Below are 20,056 nucleotides of genomic sequence, written 5' to 3'. Positions count from 1 at the left end.
TCCCTTGGGGCGCTCTGGTGAACAAACGTCCCCCCAGATCCTGGTGCTCACCCTTGATAAACTTATAGGTGCCCATCAGGTCACCCCTGAGCCTACGTTTTTCCAGGCTAAAGAGCCCCATGGATCTCAGCCTGTCGTTGTAAGGTCTCTTTTCCTGACCTCTGATCATGCGTGTGGCTCTTCTCTGGACTCTCTCAAGCTTCTCCGCATCCTTTTTGAATTGTGGAGCCCAAAACTGGATGCAGTACTCCAGCTGCGGCCTCACCAAGGCCGAGTACAAGGGGAGAATGACGTCCCGGGATTTGCTCGAGAAGCATCTATGGATGCAAGCCAGCGTTTTGGTCGCTTTCTTAGCCACAGCATTGCATTGGAGGCTCATGTTCATCTTGTGGTCAATGATGACCCCCAAGTCCCTCTTGTCCCTAGTGCTAGCCAGCGTAGCACTGCCAAGCCTATAAGGACGCTGAAGGTTTTTCCTCCCAAGGTGGAGAACCTTGCATTTTTTGGTGTTAAATACCATCAGGTTCTCATCCGCCCATTTCCTGAGCCTGTCCAGGTCACCCTGGATTGCCCTCCTCTCCTCACTATTGACCTATACACCATGAAATACAGTACAGTCTTCACTAATCCGCTGCAGCTAGAGGCCTAGAGTTGTATTATGCAGTTTAAAATTGGAGCAAAAAAACCCCAAACAACCTCCTTGGAATTATTTAAAAACAAATCTGAATGGCTAAGAAGTATGAGTTTCACCACCAGGACCAGCTAGCAGACAGCAGAATTGCTCTAGTAACCCCAAATTTGACAAATAGTAACTGCTGGTTTCCCCAAAATTTTGGCTGTTACCTTTCACTTAATTAGGAGGGATGTGACCTATAGTAACCCCAAGTTGACCTATCTGTAACCCTTGATTTCCCTCTAAATTGGGCTGCGGCCTTTCTGTTAATTAGGGCAGGGGAGGGGGCTGTGGGTCAGGGGTGAGGGGCACCACCCTTCCCCTTCCCCTTCCCCCAGCAATGCACATCCCACGCTATGGAAATACAACCCTTTTTATTTGCATGGTGTTTGCATCTCATTAGCATGGCTCCAGATCCCACAACACACCCCTTGCAGGGCACAAGGCCTGCCAGATGCCATCCACGTGTGCAACCTGGCTTCCCCAGCTCATTACCCACCATTCCCAGGCTCCCAGCCCAGACTCCTGGGTCCACTACCGGGTGGCAGCAGCGACACGGTCGAGGTGGCGCAGCCAGGCCTGGGTGCGGGCGCAGGCCTGGGACCAGGGATAGATGGGGGCATAGCCCAGGCGCTGGGTGGCCTTGTTGGTGGCCACGGAGAAGGGGGTGGAGGCCACGGCCAGTGTGTAGGGCGTGAGGATGGGACGGTAGGCGCCACGCAGTGCCCAGCCCAGTGCCGCGTTGGCCCAGGCCAGCACCCGCAGCACCCAGGCAGGCAGCAGGGGCCCGGTGCCCACCAGGCGAAAGCCGCAGGCCGGGCCTAGCAGCCCTGCATTGAAGTCCTCGTAGCTGCCGTAAGGCGAGTCATCATAGCAGTAGTAGGCTTCCCCCGAAGGCCCTGCCTCCTTGACATCTTCCCCTTTGAGCTCCGCCCCCTCCAACTCCTCCACTGCTACACGCCACAGCACCCGGGCTGCCACAATGTGCATCCAGGCCACGTTGCCTAGGGGAGGGAGGAAGAGGTCAATCGGGGGGAGCAGTTGTGTGAGACTCATAGGAAGCACTCATGCAAGGTGCGTACAAGACACTCATGGAAGTCTCACAGGAAGCATGCATGCAAGAAGCCTGTGGGACACACTCATGCGAGACACTTGTGCAAGACTCATAGGACACACTCGGGCAAGATGCTCATGAAACATTTATGCAAGACTCGTGAAACACTCATGTGAGATGCTCAAGAGAAAGTCATGCACGATGTTTGTGAGCCACTCAGGGAGACACTCCTGCAAGACCCATGAGAAACATGAGACACTTGTGAGACACACTTGTGTGAACCAGTCAAGCAAGAGGGGTGTGAGACACTTGTGAGGAACACCCATGCAAGACACCCAGGAAACACATGTGTGAGAGACGGAGGAAGCACTTGTGCAAGACACTCATGTGGGATGTGCCTGAGTGACACTCATGCAGGTGAGACACTCTGGAGAAGCCCTCATGCGAGACGCTCGAGCAATGTGTCCATGACAAGCACTCATGCAAGGCGTGTGGGAGAAAGTCAAGTAAGACATGTGAGCAGCTCGTCTGAGGAATGCTCATGCAATATGGTTGTGCAACACATATGTGCAAGACCCATCCTGGACTCCTGGGTCCTCTGGCCCCCTAGGTCGGCCCTCCCTGCTCCTGGATGCCTGGGGCCCCATACTCACCCACGTAGACGCGGCCGTGCTCGACCTCAGGGGAGACAAGGCGCCAGAGGCGGCGGCCACTGCGCAGGCCCCGGGCATGGAACTCGCGCATCAGCGGGTGCCCCTCACCGTAGATGCCTGTCGGGCGCAGCGCGCAGGTGGCCAGGAGCCGCCCGCCCCGCACCTGCCACCACCGTGCATCCGTCAGCCAGATGCCAGGGTCTTGCACTTCCACCAGCCCCACACACTTGTCTCCCAGTCACCCACATGCCCTGGATGCCTGTGTCCCAGCCATCCACATACCCCAGACACCTGGGTCCTTTATCTCCCAGGCCTCCTCTAGGTCCTGGATGCCTGGGTCCCCACTTTTCCAGCCCTGCTGGAAGCCCTGGACACCTGGGTACTGGCCTGCACAGGCCCCAGGCTCCTAGGTCCCTGATCTCCCTGCACCAGACACCAGGGTCCTTGATCTCCCAGCTCCAGATCCCTGGGTCCCAGCCCTCCCACAGCCCCTGGATACCTGGGTCCAAATTCTCTCATCCCCCCCCACACCCCCCCGGGCCACCTGGGTTCATGCTCACCCGCGTGCCGTTGGCTTCCAGGACCAGGCGCTCGGCCTCTGCCTTGCTGAGTGGGTAGGGGTGGTCATGGTGAACCTCATATGGGGTGTCCTCATTCCCCCTGAGGGGAAGGGGGGTCAGGGCAGAAGTAAGGGGTGGCCCACATCCTAGCCACAGCCCCAACTCAGGACAGAGCCAGCTGAAAGGGAACTAGGAATCCCCACTTCATCCCGATGTGACACACAGCACGAGGAAATATGGTAGGCACCAGAGGAGGCCATGTGTGGTACAGACGGATATATGGTAGGCACCACACGTGATAGCACAAGGTACATGGGGAAATACAGTAACACCAGAGGGGCCAGCGTGTGACACATGGGGAAGTACGGTAGCCACTAGAGGTGACATTTTAGTATCAGGGAATACAGTAGCTACCACAGTTGCAAATATGGTACACAAGGATTTACGGTAGCATGTGATATGTGAGGAAATATGACAGCCCTGGAAGTGCTAGTGTACACTACATGAGGAAATATAGTAGCTCTGGAGGAAATGTAGTAGCTACTGCAGGTAATTGTGTGTTATACACAAGGAAATATGGTAGCAAGTGAAGGGGATAACTAACATGATACACAATGAAACATCGTAGCCCCCACAAGTGACCCTGTGTGGTACACAAGGTAATACAGTAGCCTCTGGAAGTGACAGTGTGTGACACCAGGAAATATGGTAGCCCTCACACATGACAGTGTGCGGCACCCAGAGAAATATGGTAGCCTTTGGAAGTGATAGAGTGTGACACACAAGGAAATATGGTAGCCCTCATAGGTGACAGTGTGTAGTATACAAAGAAATATGGTTGCCTCTGGAAGTGCAAGCGAGGGACATGCAAGGAAATATGGTAGTGAGCAGGGGGCGCAGGCTGCAGTACATGAGGAAATATAGTAGTGCCAGCCATAGGAGCATGTTCCATGAGGAAATACAGTAGCCTTGGAGATGATGGTGAGTGGCATCCAAGCAATTAACGTAGGCCCATGTGCTCCATACGGAAATATGGTAGCGAACAGGGAGGCAAGCATGCGCTACATGGGGAAATACGATAGCACCCAGGGTGATGGCATGTTACACAGGGACATACGGGAGCCAACACAAGGGGCAGCACAAGGCACACGGAGAAATATGGTAGCCACCAGCTTCCTGCTCCACTCCAGCCTTCCTAGAGGCTGGTGCTGATGGGGGTGGGGCTTCCCTGGGTCGGCAACAGGGGCCACTCAGACAACCCAGGAGTCTCAGACCTGGCCCCTTTAAGAGCAGGAGGCCGGGTGTGGGGAGAGCCTCACTGTTTGTTTCTTGGTTGCCATGAAGATGGGTGGGGAATCCCGAGGAAAGCCCTTGGGGGAGGGGGGGGAGCCCCATGCCTGGGAACAGGGGATCATGGGAGCCCAGAGGCATGGGTTCTCTGGGATAGGGGCCGAGGGTGAGCCCAGGGGTGTTAGGAGCCTGGAGCCCTGGGTTCTATGGGGTGGTGGGGGCATGAGTAGGGGGTTTGGGAGCCTGGACACCCCAGTCCCCTGGGGTGGTGGGAGCAGAGGATTCTGGGAGCCTGGATGCCTGGGTTCGCTGGGGTTCGGGGGGTGAGCCTGGGGGTGTTAGGAGCCCAGATGCCGTACCGGTAGAAAGGGTCTCCGCGGGTGTTGGGCCCTACCACCTCCATGCTGCTGGTGTAGACCAAGACAGGCACCCCATGCTCCACGCAGGCGTCAATCACGTTGCGGGTCCCTGCCGGGAGCCAATGGGTGAAGGGGAGGCAGGACCCAGACACCAGGGTCCCCTGGCGGGCCCAGACACCGGGGCCCCTTCCCAGGTCTATGAGCGCGATGGCATCCAGAGCGACACCAAGGGCCTGGCTAGGCCCAGACGCCTGGTGCCACCTCACCTTGCACGTTGACCTCGTGGAGGCGCTGGGGGGGGACGCGGCCCCAGACGTCCACCAGGCTGGCAGTGTGCATCACCACGTCCGCGCCCGCCAATGCACCAGCCACATCCGCCGCCTGGCTGACGTCGCCCAGCAACACCTGCAGCCGCTCATCGCCTGGGGGAGGGGTTAGGGTCACCCGGTTGCCCAGGTTCGCTGGGGGGGGTATAGGGGCTTTGGGAGCCCAGACCCATGGGTTCACTGGGGTGGGAGTAAGGGTTTGGGACCCTGGGTTTTGGGGGGGTGAGAGTAGGGGGGTTGGGAGCCCGGGTTCTCTGCAGCGGGTTGGGCTGTGGGCTGGCAGCTCGGACACCTGGGTCCAGGCCTGGTCCAGCTGCTTCCCCCGCTCCCAGCCTGTGAGCAGCACTTTCCGACAAACAACTCCCTGGAAAATCTGCCTCGCACGGGAACTCCCTTGCACAAGCGCTCTGCCGTGTGGTTGGCTGGGAGCAGGGTGGGCTGGGAGCCCAGGCGCCCGGGTTCCCTGGGCGGGGGCCGCGCTGCAGTTGGCTGCTGGCTCGTGGCTGGTGACCCACGGCCACATTCCTTGGCAGCAAGACCCAGCTCAAGGGTCAGGGTTGATGTGAGCCCGGATGCGCCGAGGCCCCCCGCCCCCAAAGGACTCAGGCATCCAGGCTCCCAGCCCCCGCCCCAGGGAGCCCAGGTCTTGGGGCTGCCGCTTTGCCAACTGGGGTCCCAGCCTCCAGCTGTGGGGGCAATTGAGGCAATCAGGGTGGCAAGAGGGCTGCAGGGGCAAATGCTTCAGCCAAGTGCAGGCTTCAAGCCCAAAGTGGTTCTCGGGGGGACACAAGGCAGGGGGGCTTCCGGTCACCATCACCTATGCTCTCTTGTGGGAGGTGACCCCTGCCTCGATGGTGGGTCCAAAGGTGACGGAGCAGTGGGTGCAGGGCAGGTTCTCTGGGGCGGGGTTCCCTCCCGGATGCCTGTGTTCCTGTTGTTTCCCAGCCAGGGAACTATGGGAAGCCCCTTGCTGGTGTGGGGGCCTGCGCACACGCATGTGCCTGCCTGCCCTCACCCCGCGGCAGCTCCAGCTCCAGCTCTGGCTCAGTGTCATCGGTGCCATCCAGCGACACGGCATCAGGCACCCGCGTGTCCAGCACTCGCACCTCCCGGGCCCGGGGCTCACGCTCCAGCAGCAGCCGCACCAGGTGGGTGCCCAGGAACCCGCAGCCGCCCGTCACCACGTACACCAGGTCCTGGGGGGGCATCTGGACACGTGGGGCCCTTTCCTCCAGGCCAGAGGAGGTAGGACCCTCCGACTGGATGCCTGGGCTCCTTCCTGGATCCCTGGGTCCCCTCCTGGATGCTGGGGTTCCCCGCCCAGATGCCAAGGTCCCTTCCCGGATGCCTGGGTTCCTGTCCGGATGCCTGGGCTCCCCGCCCAGACGCCTGGGTCCCCAGCTCGGACGCCAGCTGTTTCCAGTGAGGTCAAGTGCTGGCCTCAAGCCCCTGGCCAGGGCCAGGAGGCACCTAGCTCTGAGGTGGAGTATATGGGGGCCGCCCAAGTAGAACAGCCCCAAGGGCAGGCCCGGGATGGATCAAGCCCTGAGGTGTGGCTGTGGCAACCCTGCCAGATCCCTCGGGCGCTGCAGGGTGGGGGCCCAGACGCCTGGGTTTTCTGGGGTGGCTGGGGCGGAGGGCAGCGATGGCTGGGAGCCTGCATGCCTGGCTTCTCTGTCTCCTTATCAGCCACCCAAGGGCACCGGGGAGGGGGGGAAAGCTGCGGGGGCTGACTCAGCACCTGGACCCTGGGGCCCTGTTAGGGTGCCTGTGGCTAAGCAGGGACAGCCTGGGTCAGGCCCTGGAGGGGTGACTGGCTGGGGAGGGGGGCACCTCCCGTGTCTCCCACCCCCACCCCAGAGAGCCTGAGCATCCCAGCTCCAGGCCCCCATGCCGGAGAGAGCCCAGGCGTCCCGGCTCCTAAACCCCCTCCCCGCCAGTTAACCCCGGCAAGTGGGCTCATCACCCCAGCAGGGGCCTTCCCCCCTGCCCCACAGCCTGTGCACGGGGGTCACGCAGGGGACTCCTCTACCCCACTGCGGCTCCAGAGGTGACGGAGCGGGGGCGCAGGGCCGGGCAGAGGTGGGAGCAGGGGTTTGGGAGCCGCGGGCGGGGCGGGGGCGCTGGGTTCCCCTGGCCGGGCTGTGGGTGCGCACACTTCCCCTTGCAGCTCCGGGGAAGGAACCCGGGCGGGCGCCTAAGCCCCCTAGTCCCACCACCTCGACCCCAGCGGGCGCCCAAAGGCCCTCGCCCCGCCTGCAGCACCTGTTCCCGGCCGCGCGTCCCGGGCGGTACCTGCTCCCCGGCAGAGCCCCGAGCCGGATGCGGGCCCCGCTCCGCGGCTGCGTCCCGCTCGCCCATGGCCCCAGGCGGGGCCGCCCCATGGCCAGCGCCTTTGTACCGGCCCGGCCCCCCCGCCCGGAAGGGGAGGGCTCGGCCGGCGGGGGGTGCGGAGCAGCCCGGGCACCGGCTCACGGGGCAGGTCCGCGCCTGCATCTGCGTCTGCGTCGGCCCGGGGCGACCCCTGGCGGCCGTCACCTGCATGCTGCGCCCGGGCCGGGGGAGCGGGCGGCCAAAGCGCCCGGCCCGGCCGGCCCGCGCCCAGGAGGAAGGCCCCCGTCGCCGGGCACCCCGGCGTGGGCAGGGCCAGGAGCAGGGTGACCTGCAGGTGCGGGGCCTTGGGGGGCCACGGACCGGGAGTGCGTAAATAAAAAGGTGCGGGGAGAAGTGCAGCCGGGTGCGCTCCAGGACCAGGGGCGCCAGGGTCTCCCTCTGCCCACACAAGGGGTGCACGCCCGTCACTCGGGGGGTCGAGGTGGAGCACAGCCGAGGATGTCCCACCACTTGGTGTCCAGGCGGGGCATGGTGGAGCATGCAGTGGACGAGTGTGCAGAGCTGGCACTGGTGGCTGTGGAGAAGTGGCCCAGGTGCGCGTCCCTCAGCTGGCTCAGGTGGTGGAGCAGGGAGCGCTGCAGGGCCCACCAGCTTGGCACAGGCCCCACCAGGAGCTCCAACCAGCCGGGGACACGGCAGAGCAGGGACCACCCTTGTGCAGGACGTGCTTCAAGTGGGTGAGAGCATCAGTGGGCAAGGCAGCTTTCACCTTTGGGATAAGGCGCAGGCAGGGTGCGCGCTCTGTGGCCAGACCCAGGCGCCACCAGCACAACCATCCCCCTCGGCGTGGTCCCAGCGGTCTCCGATCCAGGTGAGCCCTACCCGGCCAGCCTCTGGCGCACCTCGGGCAACACTGCTGCCAGGACCGCCAGCCGGGGCTTCCACAGCAGTGGCTCGGCGAGCAGGTCCTTGTCCTGCACCACCCGCACCGAGGGCCTGGAGGCAGAGAGCAGCCCCCAGGTCCTGAGGAGGTCTCGGTACAAGACCGGCAGCTCTCCTGTGCCCTGCGAGCTCCAGCCCGCGCAGGTAGAAGAGCTGCCGGTCGTATTGGAGCCCTCGGAGGCACCAGAGGAAGGCTACAGGCACCATACAGCAGTCTCTCCCGGGGCACGAGCAGGGTGTTGAAGCGGTGCCAGAGCATGGACAGAATCAGCTGGTTCAACATCAGCACCCACCCCCGCAGGGCCAAGCACCGCAGCAGGCTGGTCCATGCCCAGAGCCAGCTCGCCACCTGTGCCTCGAGTGGTCCGTGGGGGGCAGATACACCCCCAGGTAGAGCAGAGAGCCCGCACTCCAACCGAGCCCCTGAAGCACGGAAGGGAGTCAGGAGTGAGGGGCACTGCTGTGGCGGGGCTGTGGGACAGGAGTGGCGGGCACTGCTGTGGGCGGCTGCAGGACGGGAGTGGGGGGCACCACTGCATGGGGCTGTCGGGCAGGTGTGGGGGCACCACTGTGGTGGGCTTGGGATGGGAGTGAGGGGCACCGCTGCAGGGGCTGCAGGGCGGGAGTGGGGGGGCACCGATGTGGGGGGCTGCGGGGTGGGCGTGGGGGGCACCGCTGTCTGCACAGTCAACCCAGATGGCGTCTGCAATGCAGGAGGTCAGAGGTCAGCAGTCAGGGCCAGACGCCTGGCCTGCCCAGGATCGAGGTGGCAGCGAGGGGTGGGTGGACCCCTGGGTTCTCTATTCCAGGCCGTGACGGAGTGGAGCCCACCCGCTCCGCGTGGGCTGGTCCCTGGAGCCTGATGCAGCCCTGCTGGCAGGGAACTCAGGTGCCCAGGCTCCCATAACCCCCTGCTCCCTGTCCCCCACCGCAAGGATCCCAGCTGGGGGGGACAGGACCCGCCCTCAGGGAGGTGGGCAGAGCCTCCTGGCGCCCAATCAGAGGCTGGTGACGTGGGCTTTCATTAAAATTAAACTTTTAATTAAAATTTGCTGGGTTCCTTCCATATAAGAACATAAGTTAAGCGGGGGAGGGGGAGAATCCAGGCTCCCAGCAGTCCCTGCTCCCAGGGAACCCAGTCCCAGCTCCAGCCCTGCAACTGGTTCCACTGGGCTGAGGGGGACAGGGTTCCCAAGCCCCTCCCCCAACAGGCCCCAATATGGGGCATAGCCTGCAGGAAGCCCCGCCTCCTGTAGAGGGAGACGGGGCTTGTTCTTAAAGCGCCAGCGCCCCTAGTAGCGTGTGTGAAGCGCCCCCTCCAAGCCGGGGGCTGGACTCAGAGCGGGGTGTGGCATGTGCAAAATCCATGGATCCGTCCCTTTGTGGCTCGGGGGGGCGGAGCCTAGCAAGGCTTTGTCCCAGGGCGGGGCCTGGAAGAAAGAGAGAGTGTGTGGGAGGGTACTGGTCAGAAGTGAGGGGCATCACTGGAGGGGGCAGAGCCAAGTGGGGGTGGAGCCTCACCTCAGCGAATCAGAGCCTCCGAGTGGCCTCCCGTCTCCTCGATGGGAGCTGGAAGAGAGAGAAGGGGAGGGGCTGGTTATTAGGGATGGAGGGGCGGGACTTAGTTGCAGGGGGTGGGGCTGAGATGGGACGGGTCTACCCTGAAGGAACAAAGCTCGAAGGGGTGGGGTTTGGGTTCTAGGCGGGGCTTCCAGGAAGGGGAGGGGCTTAGGGAAAGGGGGCAGGACTTCATACTCACTGGTGAACTTCTGGCGGGGGCGGCACCGTGCCCAGAACACTACACCGCCCACTAGGGCCAGCAAGGCTACTCCCCCTATGGCACCGCCCACCGCCAACCACAGACCCGGCCCAGGGGGCGGGGTCTCACCACCTGCAGGGATAGGAAAGGGGGCGGGGTTAGTGCCAGGCCCTGGCCCTTGCTTCTACACCCTGCTCCCTCCCCCAGCAGGCCCCACCCCTCACCCCTTGACCCCTCCTCTACCCTCAAGCCCCGCCTCCTGGCCGCCAGGCCCCTCCCTTAGGCTCCACCCCGTGTCTACCAGACCCCTCCCCATCCCTTGGGCCCTGCCTCCTGTCTGTCCCCCGTGCCTTAGGCCCCACCCCCATCCACAGCCCCCTCCTCTCTCCCTTAGGTCCCTTAGGACCAGAACCCTCCCACTCCTCTAGGCTCCGCCCCTGCCCTTCCCCGGTCCTTCGAGCCCGGAAGTGAGGTCACGCACAGCGGGGGCAGAAGTCGGTCTTGGGGCGGGCGGTGCAGAGGCCGCAGTCCATGCACTTGTCCAGGTCGTGGCTCCAGGCGCGGCCCCCGGGGCAGAGGGGCGCTGGGAGGAGGACGGGACGGAGCCGGAGCCAGCAGCGACGGAGGAGAGGGGAGGGACAGGGGGGATGAATGGAGGAGGAGAGGGGCGGAGCCGTAGGCTGACTTCGCCCTCTCCGCTCGGAACCACGCGTCTCAGCCCTGGGGGGGAGGGGGCTGCAGGTCGGGAGTGAGGGGCCCCTTCCCCCTCCCTCTGACGTCGGGCCACGAGACAGTGACTCAGCCCCGGCCCGGGCATAGCTGAGCGCTGACGTCACCGCCCACGTGTAGGCGGGGGGAGCTCCATTCATAGGGATTCACTATGGTGGGGGACCCCTGCTCCCCCACGAGGACCCCCAGGAGTCCCCGCCCCCCACGGGGAACCCACATCCCCGCCCCCCAGGGGAGCGGAGGAGTCCCCGCCCCCCATAGGCACCCCAGGTGTCCGAGCCCCCTACCTGCTGCTGGCTCCCCCCGCACCAGCAGCACCAGCACGAAGGCAGTGACGATGATGACCCTCATGGGCCCGGTCCTGGGGGGATCTCCCGAGGGTCCCAATCTGGCAGGTCCCGGGCCCGGTCCTGCCCGGAGCTGGTCTCCTCTCCCGCTGCCGGCGGCTGTCCTGCTCTGAGCTGGTGACTCAGCCCAGAAACTTTTCCCGGGGACGGGACGGGACAGGAGAGGAGGGGAGGAGAGGGGGGGCGGCGCCCAGAAGCCTGGTTCTCCAATGGACCCACCCCCGCATGGTATGGTTCAATGCTGGAAACTCCGGGCAGCAGTACCCTGCCAGGGGCCCAGGAGCCACGCTCCCACAAGCCCCTGCTCCAGACAGTCGGGTTCTTGAACCAAGGTGTCGTCTGAGCCCCCCCACAGGGAACGCAGGCATCCAGGCTCCTAATCCCTCTGCTCCCATCCCCCCCACCCCAGAGATCCCAGGGGTGCTGGCTCCTAATCCCCCTGCTCCTATCCTTTCCCCCCCTCCGAAAACCCAGGTGTCCAGGCTCCTAATCCCTCTCCTCCTAACCTCCCTGCACCTCGCCCCCTTCCCAGAGGCTTCACTTCAAGTTTCAGTCTCACTTCCAGGTCTCTGAAAGGGGAAGCAGGGGGAGTGGGGGGAAGGGCGTCAGACACTGCCCAGAGCAGAGTGGGGAAGGTAGGGCCCCTCCCCTCCCACAGCACCCAAGCATCCGAAACCCCCACTTGCCCCCACCCCGCCCAGACAACCCAGGGGTCTGGGCTCCCAGAGCCCCCTGCTTCCCCCCCACCCCCTGCAGAGAACCCAGGAATCCCGGCTCCCTGCTCCAAGCCTGTGGTCTAATGGATCGGGGTTGGATGTAGGGCAGCTGCAGGTCATGAGTGAGGGGTGCCACTGGGGGGGCAGCTGTGGGTCAGGAGTGGGGGGAACCACCGTGGGGGGAGCTGCAGGTCGAGAGCGAGGGGCACTGCTGGGGGGGGGTGCAGGTTGGGAATGAGGAGCACTGCTGGGTGGGGGCTGCAGGTCAGGAATGAAGGGCACTGCTGGTGGGAGGCTGTGGTCGGAAGTGAGGGACACTGCTGTTGGGGGGTTCAGGTCAGGAGTTGAGGGGCACTGACTTACCCCCCTCTTCTGCCCCATTCTCTCTCCCCCTTCCAAGATGGCTGCCACCATCGTCACCGGCCTGGCCCATGTGTTGCACCCTGCCCTGGGTGGGGGTGGGGCTGGGGTTTCCAGCCAGGATGGTTGTTGCAGCCTGGTCCCCTGGTATCTCCTCCTGGGGCTGTAGCCCTTTTTGTGGCCGATGGCCCCTGGCCTTCAGCAGGGCTCAACCTGATCTGTGCCTCAGCCCCAGGGGAAACTGAGGCCTCTCGGACCTTCTGCACTGCTGTCTGCTTCAACCAGTGCTTCCCGGCCCCCACCGCCTGTGGTCTCGGCTTCCTCATCTGCCTCCTCCCCGTTGGGCTCATGCAGCTCATTTGCTCCCAGGGCAGATGCCAGGGTCCAAATATCGAAGCCATAGATGCATCCAAGATGGCCACCAACTCCAAAGAGAAGGAGTCTCCATCTGGGGCATCCAAGATGGCTGCCAGTACCTCAGACTGGGAGGAAACCCCATCTAAGATAGCCGCCCAAAATGGATTTAACCTGGCTGTCTTGTCTGAGGGGGAGGAGCTTCTGTCCAAGATGGCCACTGGGAGATCCAAGATGGCAGCCAGCCTGGCCATGCGCTCCCTGGCCTTTGGCCTGTGCATGTCCCTGCGGCTATTGGTTGAGATGGTCTTCCTGTGGGTGGTGCTCAGCCTTCAGTTGCCAGCTGTGACAGTAGCCTCTTTCCGGTGCCAGCCTGACTCTGCCCTCTGCCCCCCAACCCTGGGGTGCACCCTGGGTAGGCAGGCTGATAAGCAGCTGGCACTCTGGACCTTGGCCTGCACTTCCTTCCTCAACATCACTGCCTGCCTCATCTATGGGGTCCTTGGGCTGTGAAAGGCAGCCCATTGCCAGGGGAGATAGCTGAGGGGCAGGACCAAAGCTGGGGGGGGAGGTGACTATACAAGTTGAAGGCATTGTTGGCATATTCAAGATGGCTACCAAGATGGTGTAGTGTGTCCAAGATGGTGGGTGGCAGGGGTGGGGGTAATGTCTTTGGCATATCCAAGATAGCTGCCCAAACTGCTTGGCTTAGGCAAGATCGCTGCCCTGACTACACTGGGTGACAATCCAAAATGGCAGCCCGCTCTGGGGTTCCCAGGGGACCTAAGGCTGCCCAGTTGGTGGAATGGGGAGTGTCCTTGGCTTATCCAAGATGGCTGCCGAGACTGGTTGGGGGTCATCCAAGATGACCACCTGAATGTGATGTATCCAAGTTGACTGCCCAGATGATACTGGGTGTCGATCCAACATGGCTGTACAGTGGGCTGGGGGCAAATGTCAGAGGCATGTTCAATATGATTGGATGCTTAGGGGTATCCAAGATGGCTGCCTAGATGCCTTGGCATATCCAAGATGCCTGCTTAGCCTATTCAAGATAGCAGCCTACTCTGGGATGCATGGGGGCTCCAAGATGGCTGCTGGATTGGTGCAGGGGCATATCAATGGCATAGCCAAGATGGCTGCTGGGACTACACTGGATGGTAGTCCAAGATGGCCATCCACAATGCAGAGCTGGGGGTTCAAGATGGCTGCCCAATGGGTTGAGGAGTATCAGTGGTGTATTCAAGATGGCTGTGTGGATGGTTTGGGGTATCCAAGATGACTATCTGTATTCCTTGGCCTATCCAAGATGGCAGCTTGGCCTCACCAAAATGGCCACCCGGATGCCTTGGTGTATCCAAGATGGCAGCTCATGCTCAAAGACCAGGGGGAGGGGACGGTGTGGCTGCCTGACTGGGGAAGGGGTTGTCAGCTTATCCAAGATGGCTGCCTAGATGCCTTTGGCTAGCCAAGATGGCAGCTAGTCCTGCCCAAGGTGGCCACCCAAGCAGTGTGTTCTATCCAAGATGGCCACCCAGCTGCCTTCACCTCTCCAAGACAGTGGACCATGCTAGGACACAGAGGCAAAGAGAGGTGCCCAAGATGGCTGCCTGAGTGGGGCAGGGGATGTTAGCCTATCCAAGATAGCTGCCTGGCCAATCAAGACACAGCTAATTAACATGATTAATCCTGATCAATAAAGACAACTGCCCCTCCAACTCCTCATCCACCTTCTAGGGGTCTCCGGACACCTGCATCCCCTGGGGGGGGTGGTCCCTGGATGCCTGCATCCCCTGGGCAGGGGGGCTCCCCTGGACACCTGCATCCCCTGGGGGGGTTCCCTTGACACCTGGGGGGTGGTCCCCAAACACCTGCATCCCCTTTGGGGGTCCCCGGAGAGACCAGTGAGGCCTGGTGGTTGGGAGCCCGGAACACCTGGGCTCCTTGGGATGGGGGGCATTGTGCCAGGCCAGATGCCTGCGCTGCCTGCAGCAGGGTGTGGCCTCCCCAGAAGCCTGGGTACCTCCCGGGCCTGTGGGCGGGGCCCCGCCCCTGCGGGGGCCCATGTAGGTCAGAGTGGGGGCAGGGCCGGCCAGGCCAGGCAAGGATGAGGAGGGTGACAGCCCGGAGCCGGGAGGTGAAAAGGTACTGGCAGGAGGGGGGGAAAGAGGAGGGGCATGGGGGGAGAGGGAGGCAGATGAGAGTTTGGGGTAGATGGGGTGGGGGCAATTGTGGGGACAGGGCAATGAGCAACCCCAGGGGCCTGCTGCCTGCCCTGTGTCAGGTGTGTGTAGCCAGGCGGGGGAGGAGTGTGGGGGGCGGGGAGAAGAGGGGTGTGGGGGGAGAGAGAAAGAATGACAGAAAGAAAAAGATAGAAAAAAATGATGAAGAAAGAACGAAAAAGAATAAAGAGAAAAAGTATTAAAAAAAAGGAAAGAACAAAAGAGAAAGAAATGGAAGAGAGTAATGAAAGGTGGAAGAAAGGAAGAAAAATGAAGCAAAAAGAAAAGGAAAGAAAGAGACAGACATAGGAAAAGAAAGAGAAAGACTGAAAGAAAAAGAGTGAAAAGAGGAAGAAAACTGGAGTGACAGCAAGAAAAGGGGAAGGAAGTGGGAGGAAAGGAAGGAGAAGGATGGATGAGGAAAGTGAGGAAGAAAGTGAAGGAGGGAGTGAAGGGCTGAGAGGGAGGTGGAGGTGGGCAGAGGTAGCCAGGGGATGCAGGGGTGGCAGCAGGAGGTGGCGTGGAGGAATGAAGACAGGAATGAGGACCTGAGCAGCTGAAGGAGTATTGGGGAGAGAGGAGGACGGGAGGGAAGAATGAAGGAGTGAAAGGAGGAAGGAGCCTGGGAGAGAGGAAGGATGAAGAGGAAGGAGTGGAGGGGAGGCAGGGGAGAAAGGGGGGTGTGAAGAGCAAAGGAAAGAGAGGTGTAGAGACGCATGAACAATTGAATGAATAAGCTAATGGATTGGATGAGTGGAAGGGGCAGGAGGAGGAAGGAAGGAGCATGAAGAAAGAATGGAGAAAAGAGCAAGGTGCCGCGATGAAAGGAAACAACGCAAGAAGGAGTGTACAAACTAATGAACAAACGAGAACAAATGAAGAAACGAATGAAGAGGCAGAAGTGGAAGGGATGGGAGGAAGAAGAGAGAAGAAAGAGTAGGGGAAAGAGGAGATGTGACGGGAAGAGAGAATAAATGAACCGAGCAGTGAGTGAACGACCAAATGAATAGACGAACAAATAAATGAACAGAGGAATGACTAAAAGAACGAACAGATGAGGTAATGTACAAATCAGTGAATGAATACACGAGTGAGTGAACGAATGAATGGATGAGTGGACAAATGAAGAGATGAATGAGTAAACAAAGGAGCATGTGAATTAATGCAGGACTAAAAGAACAGATGAACATATAAATGAGATGAATGATTGAATAAAGGAGCAAAAGAGTCAACAACTGAGTGAATAAATGAATGAATGAGCGAATAGATGAATGAAGAGATGAATGAGAAAATGAATGAGAGAACGAATGAGCAAATGAATGAACAGGTGAACAGATGAATAAATGGACAAAGGAGTAAACTGAGTAAACAAATAAATGAAGGAACAAATTAGCTGAGAAATGAATGAACAAATGAAAAGAGAAATGTGTGAACGAGGGAGCAAATGAATAAATAAAATGAATGAACGAATGAACAGGTGAATGAACAAATGAAATGACAAATGACCACACAAATGAGAAAACAAACAAACCAATGAATAAATGAATAAATAAATGAGAGAAAGAACAAGTGTATGAATGACTGAATTAAATGACAAATGAATGGCTGAATGATGAAATGAATGAGAGAACAAAGAAGCAAATGAGTGAACAAATGACTGAACGAATGAACTGACAAATGGACAAACATGAAGGAGTGAAGGAGTGAACAAATCAACAAAAGGAATGAATGAATGAACAGATGAACACAGACAGAATGCACAAATGAGTGAAGGACTGAATAGATGTATGAGCGAATGAACCAATGAGTGGACAAATGGGCAAATGAAAGAAGAGAGCCACACAGATGGGGTAGAAAAGAGCAGGGAGGAAAGGAGGAAGGAAAGAGCGAGACTGAACGAGGGAATGAAAGAAAGGACGAGTGTGGGGGGAGACAGAGAAACAGGGCAGGCGGATGGCGGGGCCAGGTCCTCACTTCTCCTTTTCCTCATTCCCTCCTTCCTCTGGTAGATGGCGGCCGTCCTCAATGGCATCACACGGCTCTTCCTGCCCGTCATGGGCGCCCTCTCGGGTGATGGGGCCTGTTCAGGCCTGGCCCCCTGGTACTTCCTTGTCGGCCTTCGTCTTGTCACCCTCTTCTTTGCCCATGGGCCCTGGGACAGTGTCCAGACTGACCTGGTGTGTAATTGGACAACGGAGCCAACTGGGACCCAGGCCTTCTGCACTGCCCTGTGCTACAACCAGCACTTCCCTGTGCCCCTCACCAGCATCTGGGCCTTGGCCTTCATCACCTCCCTCTTCACCATCGGCTTCATGCAGCTGGTGAAGACCTGGGGCATCCCACCCAAGAACGAGGAAGAGGGCAATGCCACCAATACGGCTCCCCCGGCCACCAGAGCAGCTGCTGAGCCCTTGCTGAGGCACTGGTCCAAGGTGGCCACCGGTGGAGTGGGGGAGATGGACAATGGGACATGGGTGTATAAGGGGAATGATGCCCAATATGGCCTATTGGGGGGATCCAAGATGGCTGCTGGCACCCGTGGGGCCAAAGAGAGGGAGGTGGAGCATAAGCTGAAGGGCATGGGCAAGATGGCAGACAGGGAGGTTGAGACCAAGATGGCCAACCCTGTGGCGTTGGAGATGGATGACATGGCTGCCACACCTGATGCCAAGATGGCTGCCTGGCCTTCTGGGGAAGCCAACGCCCTGCTTCTTGAACTAGCCGAGAGCCCCTTGGCCAGTGATGACCCGCTCCTTCCTCCAGCCAACATGGCCGCTGGCCTCAATGGCCCCAAAATGGCCACTAAGGCCCCTTGGGGCACCTCTGAGGTGGCCACTAGTTCCCACCGGGCTCCTCACAAAATGTCTGCCAGTTCCTCCATCTCACTCAGCATGGCTGCCAGTACCTCCTGCCAGGCACCCAACACGACCACCAATCCCCACAGGGTGGTACCCAATATGGCCACCAACGTATCTGTTGCCACGCCCAACATGGCCACCAACCCTCTCAGGGGCCTACCCAACATGACCGCCAACCCCCCCACTGCCATGCTGTACATGGCCAATGCCCCTTCCAACATGGCTCCCCACCACAATATGGCCACTCATCCATACCTGGCAGGCCATTCCCCACATATCATGGTTCATGGTGCCCACGAGGCCCTGCCCACTGTGGACACCAGCCCCCACCGAGCCTTCCTCCGTATGGCTGCTGGCCACCCACTTGTCTATCACAACATGGCCACTGGCCACCCCCCAGCTGCCCCCAATTTGGCTGCCCCCACACCTGCCCCGTGTGAGCCTGACAACATGGCCACCGCCCTGACCCCGCCTCCCGGCGCTGGGCCAACACTGGGCTCGGGCCTGGTGAGTATGCAGCGCTGGCGGCCTGTTGCCTTTGGACTCATCGTGGGCTTGGTGCTGGGGGCCGAGGTGGCCTTTGTGTGGGCCCTGGTGGCCCTCCAGTTGCCCCTCCTGTGGAGGACAGGGCTGTTCACCTGCTACCCTGGTGCCCCCAACTGCCCCCCAGCGCTGGCCTGTGCCCTCACTGGCCGTCCTGACAAGCTCTTAGCTCTGAGCACCCTTGTGGTCACTGCCTGCGTCAACATGTCCGCCTGCCTTACCTATGGCCTGCTCCGCATGCCTGCCCCCTGCTGCCGGGACAGGAGGGCAGATGAGGGGGGCACCAGGGGGCAGCTGGGGGGCACCGAGGCCAGCGAGGGTGCAGAAGGGGGATGCGGGGCAGTTATGGTGGGCAGTGGGGGACAGATGGGCCACTGTGAGGGGCATTTGGGAGGGTGTGAGGGGCATTTAGGAGGCCACAGGGCAGTTTTGGATGGGGGCGGGGGGCAGATAGGATGTGAGGACTATGTAGGGGGCCATGGGGATGTTTTCGGGGCTGGTGCAGGGCAGATATGCAACTGTGAAAGGCATTTGGGAGGGTGTAAGGAGTATTTAGGGTGCCATGGGGCAGTTTTGGGTTGTGGTGCGGGGCAGATAGGAAGCTGTGAGGGGCGCTTGGGAGGCTGCAAGGGATATTTAGGAGGCCACAGGGCAGTTCAGGGGGGCAGCAGGGGGCAGATAGGGTGTGACGGGTACATAGGGGGCCATGGGGATGGTTTGGGGGGTGGTGGTGGGCCGATAGGAGGGTGTGAGGGGTACATAGGAGGCCACAGGGCAGTTCTGGGGTGCAGCAGGGAGCAGATAGGAGGGTGTGAGGGGCATTTGGGAGGGTGTAAGGGGCAGATATGGGGCAGTGGGGCAGTTCTGGGGGGCAGCAGGGGACAGATTGGAGGGTCTTTGGGGCACATGGGCAGCAGAGGGCAATTAGAAGGGTTGAAGCGGCACCTAGGGGGCAGTGAGGCAGCTCTGGGGGGCAGCCAGGGGCAGATTAAGGGGGTGGAAGGGGGACGCGGGGCACTGGGTGTGAGCAGCGGGCTCCCCATTACCCAAGTATCTCGGGAGAGGGTATGCGTGCAGGGGTTGGGGCCAGAGAGACGAATAAATTAATATTTATGCAAATGTCTTGGGCCTACTTTTCATTCCTCTAAGAGGGCTTGGGGGGGGGGGGAGCAGGGCACCTTCAAGAGACCCATCAAAGATGGCTGCCAGAAATGACCAAAGAGATGGGTCCAAGATCACCTCCAGTAATGATCCGGGAGGTGGATCTAAGATGGCCACCAGAAATGAGTGAAGGGGTGGATCCAAGATGGCTGCCTCGAGTGACCCACCCCCTGCCAGTCCATGCCCCACCCAGGCTTGGCCTATCTAGGCCTTGGAGGCCTCCACGATGGCGGTTCAAGATGGGCATCGGTTTCCAGAGAGGATTACCCGCCGTACCACAATTGGCTTGGCCAACCATTGGCTGACAGTGGCAGCTATCTTGGCTTGCTTTATGAGGCCGGGGGGTGGGGCCAAGCAGGCCAATGGGAAGGGGAGGCGGAGCACTGGGGCAGAGGTGGGACTGGCTGGCTATGTTGGATGGACTAGATGGTAGCCATCTTGGATTGAGCAAGCCACAGGGGTGGGCAGTAGCTATCTTGGGGTGTTAGAGGACCAGGTTGGGGAGGCCATTTTGGATGGGCCAGCTCACTGGGGTGAGGCAGCCATCTTAGATAGGTCAGCTCAACAGTGTGGGGTGAAGCGACCATCTTGGATGGACCAGCTCAACGGGGCAGGGCAGCCATCATAGATAGGCCAGCTCACCAGGGTGGGGTGAGGCAGCCATTTTGGATAGGGGAGCTCACTGGGGTGGGGCAGGGTGGCCATCTTGGAAGAGTCAACTCAACAGAATGGGAGCAGCCAACAACTTGGCTTTGCTATCCCGCACCAAAGCGCTGTTTTGAATTGGCTACCTTAGCCCAAAGGGGCAGCCGTATT

The 20,056-nt window shown here is 60.5% G+C and overlaps 3 protein-coding genes across 5 annotated transcripts; 1 reads left to right on the top strand and 2 right to left on the bottom strand.

Moving 5' to 3' along the window:
- Positions 1-1,030: 1,030 nt before the first annotated feature.
- Positions 1,031-7,424, bottom strand: HSD3B7 (hydroxy-delta-5-steroid dehydrogenase, 3 beta- and steroid delta-isomerase 7). 2 transcript variants are annotated; one of them, XM_090054722.1, is made up of 7 exons: positions 7,211-7,424; positions 5,931-6,111; positions 4,856-5,011; positions 4,590-4,698; positions 2,941-3,040; positions 2,381-2,543; positions 1,031-1,677 (listed from the first exon to the last, which is right to left on the bottom strand). In XM_090054722.1, the coding sequence occupies exons 1-7, from the start codon at positions 7,409-7,411 to the stop codon at positions 1,208-1,210; spliced, it is 1,380 nt and encodes a 459-aa protein (XP_089910848.1). In that variant the 5' UTR covers positions 7,412-7,424; the 3' UTR covers positions 1,031-1,207. The 2 variants fall into 2 exon arrangements, with proteins under 2 accessions (XP_089910848.1, XP_089910847.1); XM_090054721.1 differs by having other exon boundaries at positions 5,931-6,123; positions 7,211-7,409.
- Positions 7,425-9,210: 1,786 nt separating this feature from the next.
- Positions 9,211-11,393, bottom strand: TNFRSF12A (TNF receptor superfamily member 12A). 2 transcript variants are annotated; one of them, XM_090054827.1, is made up of 5 exons: positions 10,967-11,393; positions 10,432-10,533; positions 9,951-10,082; positions 9,713-9,760; positions 9,211-9,621 (listed from the first exon to the last, which is right to left on the bottom strand). In XM_090054827.1, exons 1-4 carry the CDS (start codon positions 11,028-11,030, stop codon positions 9,714-9,716), a joined length of 345 nt encoding a protein of 114 aa, XP_089910953.1. In that variant the 5' UTR covers positions 11,031-11,393; the 3' UTR covers positions 9,211-9,621; position 9,713. The 2 variants fall into 2 exon arrangements, with proteins under 2 accessions (XP_089910953.1, XP_089910952.1); XM_090054826.1 differs by lacking the exon at positions 10,967-11,393 and having other exon boundaries at positions 10,432-10,911.
- Positions 11,394-14,822: 3,429 nt separating this feature from the next.
- On the top strand, positions 14,823-18,687 carry LOC149861994 (uncharacterized). Its single transcript, XM_090053852.1, has 3 exons — positions 14,823-15,737; positions 16,688-18,455; positions 18,674-18,687. The coding sequence occupies exons 2-3, from the start codon at positions 16,688-16,690 to the stop codon at positions 18,685-18,687; spliced, it is 1,782 nt and encodes a 593-aa protein (XP_089909978.1). The 5' UTR covers positions 14,823-15,737.
- The last annotated feature ends 1,369 nt before the right edge of the window (positions 18,688-20,056 follow it).

Source organism: Crocodylus siamensis, chromosome 6 (assembly GCF_052110815.1).
Source record: "Crocodylus siamensis isolate JL-2025a chromosome 6, ASM5211081v1, whole genome shotgun sequence".
Taxonomy (NCBI): domain Eukaryota; kingdom Metazoa; phylum Chordata; order Crocodylia; family Crocodylidae; genus Crocodylus; species Crocodylus siamensis.
This window is presented reverse-complemented; position numbering and strand designations above follow the sequence as displayed.

Excerpts from the sequence above, each read along its gene's own strand:
- LOC149861994 (XM_090053852.1), top strand. The coding sequence starts at position 16,688 with ATGGCGGCCGTCCTCAATGGCATCACACGGCTCTTCCTGCCCGTCATG.
- TNFRSF12A (XM_090054826.1), bottom strand. The coding sequence starts at position 10,819 with ATGAATGGAGCTCCCCCCGCCTACACGTGGGCGGTGACGTCAGCGCTC. Across the intron at positions 10,083-10,431 it reads GACCGACTTCTGCCCCCGCT|GTGGTGAGACCCCGCCCCCT; the intron begins GTGCGTGACCTC and ends CTATCCCTGCAG. Across the intron at positions 9,761-9,950 it reads CCCCCGCCAGAAGTTCACCA|CTCCCATCGAGGAGACGGGA; the intron begins GTGAGTATGAAG and ends TCTCTCTTCCAG.
- HSD3B7 (XM_090054722.1), bottom strand. The coding sequence starts at position 7,411 with ATGCAGGCGCGGACCTGCCCCGTGAGCCGGTGCCCGGGCTGCTCCGCA. Across the intron at positions 3,041-4,589 it reads CGCGGAGACCCTTTCTACCG|GGGGAATGAGGACACCCCAT; the intron begins GTACGGCATCTG and ends CCTTCCCCTCAG. Across the intron at positions 2,544-2,940 it reads TGGAAGCCAACGGCACGCGG|GTGCGGGGCGGGCGGCTCCT; the intron begins GTGAGCATGAAC and ends CGGTGGTGGCAG.